The sequence below is a fragment of the Antechinus flavipes genome, chromosome 4 (assembly GCF_016432865.1).
Source record: "Antechinus flavipes isolate AdamAnt ecotype Samford, QLD, Australia chromosome 4, AdamAnt_v2, whole genome shotgun sequence".
Classification (NCBI taxonomy): Eukaryota; Metazoa; Chordata; class Mammalia; order Dasyuromorphia; family Dasyuridae; genus Antechinus; species Antechinus flavipes.
The window spans coordinates 287,141,686-287,155,934 of record NC_067401.1 but is presented as its reverse complement, the minus strand read 5'-3'; the positions used below and the strand labels follow the sequence as shown (position 1 = coordinate 287,155,934).

General features: G+C 34.3%; 1 protein-coding gene across 1 annotated transcript in view; it reads left to right on the top strand.

The window, feature by feature from the left end:
* AK9 (adenylate kinase 9) overlaps positions 1 to 10,331 on the top strand; it is a 129,695-nt gene extending 119,364 nt beyond the window's left edge. The window contains exons 37-41 of the mRNA XM_051996726.1: positions 789 to 958; positions 2,737 to 2,835; positions 2,989 to 3,091; positions 5,796 to 5,910; positions 9,588 to 10,331. Of these exons, the coding sequence (XP_051852686.1) occupies positions 789 to 958; positions 2,737 to 2,835; positions 2,989 to 3,091; positions 5,796 to 5,910; positions 9,588 to 9,790 (690 nt within the window). The 3' untranslated portion in view covers positions 9,791 to 10,331. The remainder of the gene's footprint in view (positions 1 to 788; positions 959 to 2,736; positions 2,836 to 2,988; positions 3,092 to 5,795; positions 5,911 to 9,587) is intronic.
* Positions 10,332 to 14,249: the final 3,918 nt, after the last annotated feature.

The following is a 14,249-nucleotide window of genomic DNA, read 5'->3' as shown; positions in this document are numbered from 1 at the left end:
AGTGACCTTGGACAAGTAATTTAACTTCCCTGATCATTAGTTTCCTCATTTGTAAAATGAGAATAATAATACTGCATTACTTACTTTAAAGGACTATTTTAAACAAAATACTTTACAAAAAAGCACTGAATAAACATGAAATATTATTTATCTGCATTCTGTTTAAGATGCAGACCAAAATCTACATAGATTGGTAATCTGAAAGGTAATTCATTATGTCTGAACTCATTTTTTAACATATAAAGTGAATACACACACATATATATATCAGTATTCTCTGTAAGTAGAACTTATCTTTATCTTGTTTATTAGTCATCAGTTAGAAAACATTTAGTGCTTACTACAGCCAATAAATTAAGTACCTACTAGGCACTTACCAGATTAAGTGCTGGATCTTGCCTATTTAAATGGCAATCACAGAATAGGAAAATTTGTTTTAAAGATAAGCAATTAATAGCTCAGAGAAATTAAATTACTGGCAAAATCAGTTAATCATAGCAGAGCCAGAATCCAAAACCAGGTTCCAGGTTCTAGAAATCCAATGTTGTTCCTGCTATTTCATGCTGCCATCCCATTTAATAAGGAAAATGGGCAAGAAAAAAAGCTTTAAGCTGGGATTAAAGTAAATGTTTCTCAAAGGAAAACAAGTGGAGTTATAATTAATTGCTTGTAACTTTGAGAAAATTAATTCCTATTGGAAACTAAAATCAGTAACAAAAGAACCTTTAAAAATGTTTATTTTGTATTTGTTATAAATATTTTCACATCACTTAATTCTTTTTTTACAGAAATTCCTGGAAAATCCAGAATTATATGTGCCTCCATTAGCACCGAATCCTCTCCCACCTCCAGAGCTATTACCCAAAAAGCTAACAGTGCTAGAAGTAAAAAACAGATTCCCTAAAAGTGCAGAACTTCAGGGATATTGTCCAATCACTTATCTGGATGGAAAACAAAGGTAAAACTATGAATTTTCCTGGCTTGTAAATGATATGTTCCAAACAATCTTAAACTATTAATAAAATTCATTTTGTTTTTTAATTAAATTTTTATTCTTTTATTATCAAAAGTCAGGCTTTTCTTTTTATCATCTCCTTCCTTTTTGCCTATTAAGAAAAAAAATAAAACAAATCCATTACAAACATGTATAATCATGTCCACAAAGTACATGTATGTATGTGTGTGAACTATGTCAATTATACATAACTATATGTCAGTAATTATCTATATCTATATATATATATATATATATCTTCTTTGAGTCTATCATGTTTCTGTCAGGAGGTAAGAAGAGGTAAGAAGCATTTTTCATCATGAGTCCTCTGAAATTGTGGCATTAGTCAGAGATATACAATATTTCAAAGTTGTTTGTCTTTTTCAGTGACATTGTTATTGCATAAATTGTTCTCTTGGTTTTTTTTTACTTCACTCTGCATCAGTTCATATTCATCTCCTCAGGTTTCTCTGAAACCATCCCTTTCATCATATCTTATAGCACAATATTATTCCATTATAACCATGACTTTTTCATCTGTCCCCTAACAAAAATTTTCTAATTCACTATTGGGGGGGAAATGTTTTGTTTCCAATCTATAAAGTTTCATGGGTAGTGAAATAAGACTGGCTCTCCCCTAAAGAAATTAAAGAAAGGAAGAAGACCTATATAGATAAAAATACTTAGAGAAGCTTTTTTTGTCATTGAAAAGTACTGGAAATTAAATGTATTGGCATCAATTGGGAAAGAGCCAAACAATTATGTAAATGAAAGTAATTATACATCACTGTTTCATAAAAATTAATAAAAAAGTTTAGTTTCAGAATAACCTGGAAAAACTTATATGAATTGATGGAGAGTGAAGGAAGTAGAAAAAAAAATTTGTACCAAAAAAAATTATAAAGAAAAACAAGTTTGAAAGACTACATAATGAATAAATTGATAAACCCTGATTAATTCAATGACCAATCATGATTCCAAAGGACTAATGATAAAGAATACTCCCCACCACTTGGCAAAGAGGTAATGAATTCAAAATGCAGAATGAGACATTATGTTTTATGTGGCCAATGTAGGAATTTGTTTTGCTTGACTAAATATAGTTCTTATGAGGATTTTGGTTTTTTCTTTTCATTGAGGGGAGGAGTAAGATGTGGAAAGAAAATAAATGTTTATTCATTGAAAAGATAATTACATATAAGATGAATAAACATATATTATGTTTATTATACAATATTCATTAAGATTATTTGATGGATCATTGAATATCTGTAAATACATGTATATGTCATAAATATATTTATAGTAAAATAAGTCCAGGTGAAAGTTCCCATGCCCAACCTTAAAGAGATTGGACCCATGAGTAGCCACTGTACTTCCAGCCTAGGAGAAACAGGGAGATCTACTCTTTAAAAAAATTTTCTAATTAAAATTTTAAAATAAAATACCCATTTAAATATTTAATTACATACCACTATAGTCAATAATTAGTCAATAAGATGGCACAATGGATAAAGTACCCTGGCACTGAAGTTAAGAAAATCTGATTTCAAATCTGGCCTCAAACATTTACTAGCTATATAATCCTGGTCAAGGCACTTAATTCCATTTGATTGTAATATGCCAGAGAAGGACCACTCCAGTCTCCTTGCCAAGAAAACCCCAAATGGAGTCATATAGAGCTGTACACAAGCAAAACGACTCAATGTTATACTCAGGGTCATTCTTTTTCTGCCGCTCAGATATGAAGCCCTAATTCCTGGAAAGATTGAATATGCTGTGGAATATCGTGATTGTATATACTTTTGTGAGAATGAAGATAAACTGCAGAAATTTTTGAGGTAAATTGGTGAATTTTTTAACCTTTGCTTTTTGCTTTTTTTAATCTGCATGTTTATATGTGTGTAGACATATAAACAGACATATGTATGTAGAATAGACAAGAGAAGGGGAAGGAAATTATGCAACTGGCCTTGGATATTTTATATTTGCAGGTTACCAGAGAAATACTGGAATCAGAAACTTCCAAACAAACTCCCTCCAATTAAGCATCCAATATCACTCACCAGCCTTCCTTTGCCTGGATACTTGGAACAGGTATCTTGTAGTTTCTTGATTTGTTCTATGTAAATAGATACAAATTAGAGAAATGGAAACATGCAAGTTTCCATTTACTTTTCTTTAAACATCATTTTTATTTCAGTGGATTATTTGATGGATCAGTGAACTCATGAGTTTGGGTCCTTCTTCTACTATTTTTGGGTGATATTAGAGTAGAAAGAGTTGAATTGAAGTTAGTTTAGAAAAAGCACTGGATTTGAATTGATGTTAGCTTAGAAAAAGCATTGGATTTGAATTAGATGGCTTAGGTTTGAGTCCCAGCTCTTAAACTCCTTGTGTAACTTTAAACGTCTCTTCTTCACCTTGGTCCTCATTTTACTCCTCTATATAAAATGAGGAGTTGGAATGTATTAGCAGTTTATCTTTTCATTTGCATTATGCATCATTTTGACTATTTAGTGAAACCTCTATAGCTTTTCTCAGTGCGATATTAAATGCATTAAGTAAAATACACAATTTTACAAAGGAAACCAATTATAATTGTTAAAATATTTACATATATTAATGTTCACAGACTCCAAGAATCTACAGACCAGACAATGTCTGAGGTGTTCCAGTTCCTTGATCTTTGAGCTTACATTTCCTCCATGTCACAAATAAATGAAGAACTAAATTTTAATTCTGAAATATCTTTAATTTTGTCAATGAAATCTCAATTCTTGGAAAGCATTAAATTCAATGGCAAATGAAATTAAAGACTCACACTTCAGTATTAAAGTCTGAAGTTTAGCCTTTATTTCATCAGTATATTATAATTGTGGTGAACTACTGAGACTTTGGTAAGGGTAGGATTCAGAAGATACCCAGAGAAGGTAAAGTCAAGATAGTGGGATAAAAATAATCTTTACAGCCTAGCTCCCAACTGACCCTTCTCCAACAATCTAGAAAATGAACCAGACTAAATTCTTACTTGTAAAGCAAAAAAAACATAGCAAATCATTTTAGCTACCATGGGTAGCTTAAGGGGATGGAGAAATCGAAAGGAAGGAAGGAAGGAAGGAAGGAAGGAAGGAAGGAAGGAAGGAAGGAAGGAAGGAAGGAAGGAAGGAAGGAAAAAAGGAAGGAAGGAAGGAAAAAAGGAAGGAAGGAAGGAAAAAAGGAAGGAAGGAAGGAAAGAAGGAAGGAAGGAAGGTAGGTAGGTAAGGAGGGAGGGAGGGAGGGATGAAGAAAGGAAGGAAGGAAGGAAGGAAGGAAGGAAGGGAAGGAGAGAAGGAGGAAGAAAAGAAGGATGGAAAGGAAGGAGGGAAGAGAGGACAAAGGAAGGAAAGAAAGAAAAAAAAAACTGTTTCAACCTGCATTTGAATCCATTAGTTCTCTATCTGGATGTGGACAGCATGTTTCATTATGAATTCTTTGGAATTTTGATTGATCACTATGTTGATGTGAATTACTTTGCCTTTCAAAGTAGCTTATCTTTATAACATTGTTAATATATAAATTTTTCTTTTGGAGCTGCTCCCTTCACTTTACATTTATTCCCAAGTTCTTCTGAAACCATCCCCTTTATCATTCTTACACATTATTTCTACATTTCCTTTATACATTTCTTAGAATTCCATCACATTCATATACCATAATTTGTTCAGAAATTTCCCAATCAATGGGCATCCCCTCAGTTTCCAATTCTTTGCTATCACAAAAAGAGCTGTTATAAACATAATTGTACATATGAGTCCTTTTCCTCTTTATTTAATCTCATTGGGGGTATAGGCCTAGTAGCATTTTATCTGAGTTAAAGGAAATGTATATTTTAATAGCTTTTGGGGCATGATTCCAAATTGCTTTCTAGAATGACTGGACCAGATCATAGTTTCACCAACAATTCATTAAAGTACCTATTCTTCCTCCAATGTTTGTCATTTATAATTTTTTTTTATCTTAATCAAAGACTTAGTAACTGATCGATACACTGACTAGAGTTCCTAAGTATCCTTTCATCCTCCCTCTTTTTTTCTTTCTCTCTTTGTTTTTTGAAGTATGGGTAATAGAGAAATTTGTTTTGCATTACGATATATCTTTGTAATGGATTTTGTTTTTCTTGCCCTCTCAATGTGTAAAGAAGCAGGAGGAGGATGGAAGGAAAAGAATTCAGAATTTTAAATAAAATAGAATTGAGTTTTAAAAAATAAATAAAAATTAAAGTTGCCTTTTATCAGTTCAGTGTTAGAAGTTCCTCAAGAGCAGCTCCCTTCACCAATGAAAACGTAGATTAAAAATAAAAACGCTTGGGGCACCTAGGTGTCACAGTAAATAGAGCTCTAGCCTTGGAGTCAGGAGGAACCTGAGTTCAAATCGAGCTTCATATTTGACACTTGACACTTAATAGCTGAGCAGGTCATATAGATACTTTCTCTGCAATTTACAGAATGAGAGCGTTACCAAGAATGCTCAGAAGTTAAGTGAATGACCCAGGCTCACACCACCAATAAATATTAGAGAAAAGTCTTAAATTCAGATTTTCCTGCTCTACAGCTAGCTCTCTCCCCCCTATATAGACCAACACTTAATGAAATATATTTTGTATCTTTAGCATGATAGTGTATTACTCTTGCTCATAATGACTCCTATACTCTGCAAATGCTATTTGATTTAGTAGAGAATAGGCTTTTTTTCTCTGTTTTAACCATAATAATAATAAACTGTCTTCAAAAACCTAACAATCTCTGCTTCCTCTCTACAGGGTGCAGCAGCTGCTATAATTAAAGCCATGAATGAAGTAGGCTGCTTAAAGCCCAAATTTCCCTTCCAAAGTGTAAAGAGATCTGCTTTACTCTATGTAGCATTTCATCTAAAAGGTTTGTGTTGGAATCTTCAAAATAAAATAATCATCTAATGTTAGTATGTAGGGGGGTACATAAGATGCCCCGAAACAAAATTTCAGAGATGTCCTCAGAGGCCAACTAGTCCAACTTGTCCTGGAAAAAGCATTTCCCCCTGCTCCTTCCCCATAACATTCCCCAATAAATAGTAGTCTTTACTCAGCTTGCACATCCCCCAAGAAGAAAAACTCCTTATCTCCTGCAGCAACTCATACCACTGGGGGATCCTTAGGAAATTTCTCAAGTCTAAATTTGTCCTTTTGTCATTTTTACTCATTGCTCCTACTGTTGGTCCTCTGTAGCCAAACGGATTAAAACTCCTCTCTCTTCCACATAACTGACCTTCCTATTTATTAAGACAGCTGTCATAGGGTTATAAAACTGGTAAGGTAGAAATCTGGAACAGGAACTTGGATCTTCTTGTTGGAGGTCCATGGATTTTTCCATTACACCAATTATGATTTGCTATTAACTGAGGTAACTAGGCAGCTCAGCAGATGGGACACTGAGCAAGAAAACCTGAGTTCAAATTTAACCTTAGAGAGGCAGCTAGATGACACAGTGGATCGAGTACCAGCCTTGAAGTCAGAAGGACCGGAGTTCAAATCTGACCTCAGACACTTAACATTTCCTAGCTATGTGACCCTGGGCAAGTCACTTAACCCCCAATTGCTTCAGCAAAAACAAAACAAAACAAAACAAATTTGACCTTAGATACTTACTAGCTGAATGATCCTGGCAGCTAATTTAATCTGTTTTCCTTAGTTTCCTCAATTATAAAAGAGGGATAATAATAGCACCTCCCTCATAAGGATTAAATGAGATAACACTTATAAAAAGTACTTAACCCAATACCAGTTAGATAGTAGGCACTTTAAAAATGCTTATTTCCTCATCCTTTTCCTTATCTCCTCCTTAACTTTTATATTAAATCTGTAAACAAATACTCTACTTCCACATTTGTAGTCCACTACAATTCCCAGATCCTTTTAGATAAATGGGCTAACCATGCTTCCCCCATCTTGTACTAATAAAGTTAGTTTCTCAAGCATATCAAGCATAAGACATTATGTTTATCCCTATTAAATATCATGTTAGTAGGTTCAGACCAGTGTTTTATGCAATCTGTCAATACATTTTGAATTCTGAGCCTATCATTAAATTAAAGTCATTTTCTCAGCAATTGGAGTAACAGCTAAATTCAAGGAATTTAGAAATAAGTAGTACTGATCATTTTTTTCCATCCATTTCAATTCCTTCATTTATAAATTCTCCCAAATAAATATGTGATAACTCTGTGTCCACATAGGAAGAAGGAAAGGAAACCTACACACAAGGCTCATGTGTACAGAAGAGATTTATTAAAGGATATTCTTTATACAAGCTGGCAATGAAATTAGACTATTATAAATCTCCAAATCTACATCCAAATTGAGGCAATAGTATGATAACTTCCTAGATTGGACTGATATAGCTATTTCAAAAATGGCTTCCCAACTCCTCCTCACACTTTTTTTATTTTTTATTTTATTTTTTTCACACTTTTTTTAAAAGAAGAAAAATTTGATCTCTGATGTGGGTTGTAAATGAGCCCTCTTTTTCAGGGATTCCAGAATGATGATTGGTAGGGAATAAATTGCTTTCTTTTATCTCTAGCTCTATGTTTTCTGGTGTTTGAGCATAGTCCCTGGCAGAAGGATAAAAATATAAAATTGGGATATTTCCTGATTTACTCAAGATTAACTAACAAGGGGAACCTGAAGAATCTCATCTATGCTATAAAGTGATATTGGGCCATCAAAACTCAAAGGAAATTTTTTCGAAGTTAAAATTGGAGAGGGGTCAGAGCTCTGCTGGTTGTATGGGTAAGAGCAACAACAAGAAGAAATCAAAGATACAAGCCAATTGATAGAGATGTCAATCTTTCTCATGAGTTCAGCTTGTGGCTGTATTTAAGTTGTTCTTATAGATTTTCCTTCTTGGTATGTTTCCTATGAACAGAAACCATATTCCATAGGAGAGAGAGAGAATAAACTGTCAATACCTAAAGATACTAATAAAGATCTCATTTATCAATATAGTTATATCTAAAAGGATATATGCACATATTTATATAATTCTCTAGCAAGCAATATTTATTCATTTACCTTCCTGAGAGTAAGAAAATGGCACTTACATTAAAAAAATTCTGAGAGGCAAAACCATGTATAAAATAAGAAGGGGGTATGGCACTATAGAGATTGAACATCATAGAAGGCATTACAGCAGCTAAAGTTTTGTTCATTCTATCATAATCACTCAATTTCCCTTCTCCCTTGATGCCATCAACAGATATGATAAGAATGCCATCTTTAACCTGTTCTTATAGATTTTTAGAGAACTTTAGAAGAATTTTAATTCAAGTAATTCAACCTTTACTTCATCTGTGTCTTTTTAAGTCTGCTCTCTAAAACCTAGATTGCATGTTTTTTTCTTCTTTTCCATCATAAATTCTAAGAGGGGAAGGAATTACTTCCCATCAAGGTCTGTATCATTTCCATCCCAGCAACCACTTCCTCCCTGTTTGGTGAGAACTTGATTCAAAACAGAATTTCCCCTTGTTGGTTCCTCCAACTTTTGAAGAATGAAATTATCATGAAATCAAGTTAAAAAGTGGCAACCTGTTGCTCTTTGGGAATTTTTTTTAGAAGTTTCAACATCATTCTTCCCAAACTGTAATATCTTCCTATAGTGTATCTACTAAGTTATACACTTAGCCAGTTTTTTTCTTCCCCTGTCCTTTTTAAGCTAAAGCAATTTTGATTTGATTTTCAAAAGACCAAATAAACATATTCTTAATGGCATTTAGTTCTCTTTCCAGCTACTGCTTTTGCTATGATTTAAACTGTGGATCACATTCCTATTTTTGAATACCATATTATTAACCAGACATTCACCCACCAAGACAGCTTTTGTCTTCTTTCTCCCTTGTCTTCAATCAGCAACAATGATGAAGTTAACTCCAATGCACTCCCACCCACCATGGTCTTTAATTTATACTGCATCGGTTCCTTAGTGCTTTCTAGGTTCTTTTTGCCAGTATCAATCATTCTCATTTGAATCAACAAAAGTAGAAGAGTAGTCATCCTTTTTGACCTATCTTGGAGGTTATTTATCATGCCTTGAATATATTTCCTAAAGAGACAACAAACTTCTTTGCCATTATTATCAGATTGACAGATAACTTTATCAGCTCCTCCTAACCAGAAGTATTATTTATTTTTATTTTGTTTTGTTTTGGGGAAGAGTCATTATAGAAGTATCATGATTGGGGTGGAGGGAGGAATAAGCATTTATAAAACAAATACTATATGCCAGACACCATGCTGATCATTTTAATGAATATTTCATTTGATTTTTATACATAAATAATGCCAACTATTATTATTATTATTAAAAGGCATATTTAATTAAAAATCACTATAACTAATTTGCTGATTTTCTAAAATCAAATAACAAATGTATATACTGTTAACTCTCAATTTTTCATGCAAATGGTGACAGAGGAAAGGGTCATCAGTATTGTTTCAAACATGACGTTCTCTTGTATCTTTAGTCTTTTGCATCTTCAGCTTCATAGCAGATATTTATGGTTTTTGTTTACTTCCCTACAGCATTTAATCCCAAAGGTTCGGAATATTCAAGAAAAAAATATAAGAAGAAGCTGGAGCAGTTTATAGAAAGATGTGAACTCATCCCTTACTTAGGTTCCAAGATGACCAAAAAATACAAGGAACCGCAATTTAGAGCAATTGACTTTGACCACAAATTACAGACCTTTTTCTCTCTTAAAAATGTGAATCCAATCACTGGTTAATTGTTTTGACTATTCACAATGATGCATATTTGATTGTTCAAAGTGATATATAGGAGGATTAGATTATCCTCCTAGAGGAAAATCCCCATAATCTAGGAAAGAAAAAGGTAAAATCTACCATGCTCACCATTCTGTCTTTTTCAAATTACCTTCCTGGACAAGATGATAGTGTTAAAACATGGTACCTGTTGTCCATCAGAAAGGAATAGGATAGGATTTCATATTAACCGAATTATCTGTTTTGGTGTCTTAATAAAAGAATAGTCATATAATAATATAATTTGTCAAAACATGCTTTAGAAAGCAATTTTAAAAACAACCATGCTTCTTTGATTTGTGAGTTTTTGTCCTTTAAAATAGGTTAACAGATCATTAGAGAAAATACTCATTGAATATATTGAACAGCTACAAGAAAAAATAATATAGATAAGTAAAAATGTCAGATTTATTCTCAATCTGTGTGATTATTTTGTAAGCAGAATGAACATGTTACTTTAAAACTTTCTATACCTACACATGAATAAATATGGAGTAGTTTTGATTTGTTGTTGTTTTTTTAATAGTATGACTATCTGCCTATTTCTAATTTTTTTGAAGTATGTTTTATGTAATTTAATTGACACAAAGGCTCCATCTTAAGTTTAAAAAATTTGCACACAATGGCATTTGAAGAGAAAAGTGCTGCATCTTCATTTGTGTGACTAAAGCAGGAAACAATTTGAAACATGAAGAAATTACATTGGGGTTTTAAAATATCAGACTACAGATACTGGCTATAAGACCTAAGGCAAAATATGTAATATTTGTAGGCATCAGTTCCTTCATTTGCAAGATGAGGGAAATGGATCAAATTATTTTAGGATTTCTTCCATCTCTATGATCCTAATAATTGAATAGTCACTAGAGACCTGTTGCCAAAATTAGACAAAGAGCTCACAAGATGACCAACACTTTCAGGTAATATTAGAAGTGGCAGATTGCTCAATTCTGCCTGCATCCCAAACTTAACTCTTTCCCTAATATTCAAAAGGTACCACAGACTCATATCTGCCACTTGCCTTCTGCATATCACAGCATCCAAATTGCAACTTCTTGTATTCCTCAAGTGGTTGGAAATAAATATGACAAAGACAGTCTTATATATTTATATATTTGGACAATTATCCACTTATCTTCAATAATCAGTGACTATTCTACCTAGAGAAAAGCCATAAATTTAATAATAAATATTTATTTAAAAACCTACTATGTACTCGCTTACATGACCCAGGATTCCAGCTCAACCAGTGGGGTTCACTACAGAATGTCTACTCCTCTTTGTGGGAACTGGACCTAGATATAACAATCCAAAGCAACTCCCACTACACAGAGACTTAGCACTACACCCTTCCTCAGCCACCTAGGAAGTCCTGCCCACCCATGGGAATCCCAGGAACTTAAACTTTAGCCATCCAAGAATGAATTAGGCAGTCAACAACCCTCCTCCTGACAAACAATGGCCATTTGAGAAAACCAAAGACCTTTTGATAATTAATATTGCACACATAGATTTCTACAACAACTTGGACCTGGATCCCTGATTCCTACTTCCCAGGTCACTTAGTACTGGGCAGGTTCCCCTTTTTGAATTGGCCTTGATCTTATTCTGCTATCCAGCCTGACTTTCCTGGATATTTAGGTTTGAAATCCAAGCTCTGGGATGGGATCTGTGCCTAGAGATTAACATTCCAGAGTGATGAACAGTTGCACACCCCAGGCTGTGTACTGACCAAGAAGCAAGTTGAAAAGCATGAAAGCATCTGTGTGAATCAATCTCCAGGAGTAGAATAGTGTCTCAGTTCCAGCTTCCAGTTTAATCTTTAGTCTAAAGGAGAATAGCCAAGATTATTGCCTAATGCAATAACCAGGCCAGACCAAAGAGAAAGCTTGTAGTTCTATCACTCTGAACCAGGAAGACTTTCCAGCTGTGACCAAAGTGACCAAAGCTAGTTGCAGTCTCCATAACTCCAAATGCAGCAAACCCATGTTGCTCAGAAACTTGTAGAATTCAGACAGGAAAATAGATATGAGAATTGGTCCCTGGATCAGAAGATTTGGGGAATCCTGAAAGCTTACAAGTCCCTAAGAATGAGAAGTCCCTGAGATCCTACTCAAAATTTGGTACCCAGAGAAATGAGTAGTTAGACCAGACCAGACACTCCCAACAGAAGTGCTCAGAGTTAAGCCCTAATATAAATCCAAAGTCAAGAAGTAAATTGGAAGAATGAGCAAATAAAAAAGAATCTCACCATAAAAGGCTATTATGGTTACAATGATGCTCAAGACACAAACTTAGAAGAGAATAACCCTAAAATACCTACCAGAAAAGTCTTAAAGAAAAATAGAACTTGGGCATAACTTCAAATAGGATTCTAGGATGAGATAAATCAATATTTTTTAAAAGTTTAAAATTTTAAAAATAAATGAAATAAAAGCACTGAAGATAAAATTAGAAGAGAACTTATAGCTGTATAAGAGAATTGCAAAGAATTAGTAACATAGCATAAGAGGTACAAAAGCTTTCCCACAACAACAAACTTTCTAAAAATTAAAACAAATGAAACTAATGATCTACTGAGGCAACAAGAAAAAATGTTTTTAAAAGACTGCCAAAAATGAGGGAAATGAAAGGTATCTCATAAAAACAACTGTCTTGGAAAATGGATTGAAGAGAAAACACACAACAGAAAAACAAGAAAGGAAAGAGGGAGAAGGTAGTAAGAAAGAGGGAGGCCAGATTAAAGGAAGGCTTAGCGCTAAACAAAACAAACTCTTAAGAACCTCATTTTCAAGCTTGCTAAAGACATTCTTCCTGGAATGATGGGTCTAGAAGCAAGATCCTTTAACTTAATAGAGGAGCAAAATTATGGGCAAGGAGTTAAGTAGGAAAAAAGGGGAAGAGAGAAACTTGGAAAATGAGGGTCTTTTTTGTCCCTTTACCTTCATTTAATTTGATCTGCGATGTGATCAAAGTGTTGTAAAATATATGTCACCTGTGTTACATCTTTGTTTTGGCTAGAATGAGATTTCTGAAAATTACTCTAAATGGGTTCATTTTATTTTATATATTTTATTTGGATTGAGTAAAAGATAAATTCCTGTAAATAAATTCATCCCCACAGTACGGTTCATTTTGTGAAACAAAAGAAGTGACTTTTTTCTTTCAGACTTCCTATACTTGGGAAGGGCTTCCCTAGGTCACAGGGGCTAATTAACTAATACTGTGGGGAATTGAATACTTTGAGCTTTTTGATAGAAAGGTTCTCTACAAACAAAAAGATTGTTGATGTTATCCTTTTCCCCCTTAAATCCATTAAAAGGAGTCTGGCAGCACTCCATAGTGGAAAGAACACTGGTTTGGGGATGAGACAGAGCTGGATTTCAAGCGCCAGCTCCCAAATTAATTATTCTCTCTATACCTCTGAGAATAGTATCTACATATTATATATAGTGTATAAATATATATGTATAAAAATATACATATGTGTATATATATATACATACATACATACATATATATACATATACATATATATATATACACACACACACACACACACACACTTTTTCACACCTGTAAGATGATCTCAAGAGTGGCAATTGCTAAGTACCACAGGGAAGGGTAAAGGGTAAGGAAAGAGCATTTATATAGCATTTACTGTGTGCCAAACACTGTGCTAAGCATGCAGGGGTCCTCAAACTCCCCCGCCCCCACCTCCCACCCCCACCAGATGCTGCAGCTGAGGACGTTTATCCCCCTCACCCAGGGCTATGAATTTTATTTAAAGGCCCACAAAACAAAGTTTTTGTTTTTACTATAGTCCGGCGCTCCGACAGTCTGAGGGACAGTGAACTGGCCCCCTATTTAAAAAGTTTGAGGGCCCCTGCAGGTGATACAATAAAATAGAAAAATTGCAAAAGCTCTCAGGAAGTTCCCATTCCAACGGGGGAGACAATATTTATCAAGTTTCAGCTCCCAGTCAGTCAGATGGGGAAACTCCACAATCCTGAGGAGGCAAACTGGCAAAGTATCAGATATTAATGTTTCTTCTTTAAGGGTATTTCTTCAACGGATTAAAATCACACCCGTTGCAGATGCGGAACCATGTGACAGCGCCAAAGCTTTTGACGGCAATACCTTCCGTCAGTACCACCTGCGGGAGCAGTCGCCAGGCTGCTTCTCCAGAACTAGTTTCTCGGTATGACAGCTGAGAGAACTGGGCTAAAGCAGGGCTATTCCCAGGGGTTTGAAACTGAATTGCCTGTGAGATACACATGGGTTCAAGCCGTAGCAAGTCTACTTAGGAGGATAACAAAGATGTCCACCTGCTTGCATAGATAGAGGAAGTTACCTCACATGAGTACTTTATCTTAAAGAAATCACAGATCCAGTGCCACCCTAACCCCAAGTCTGATCTCT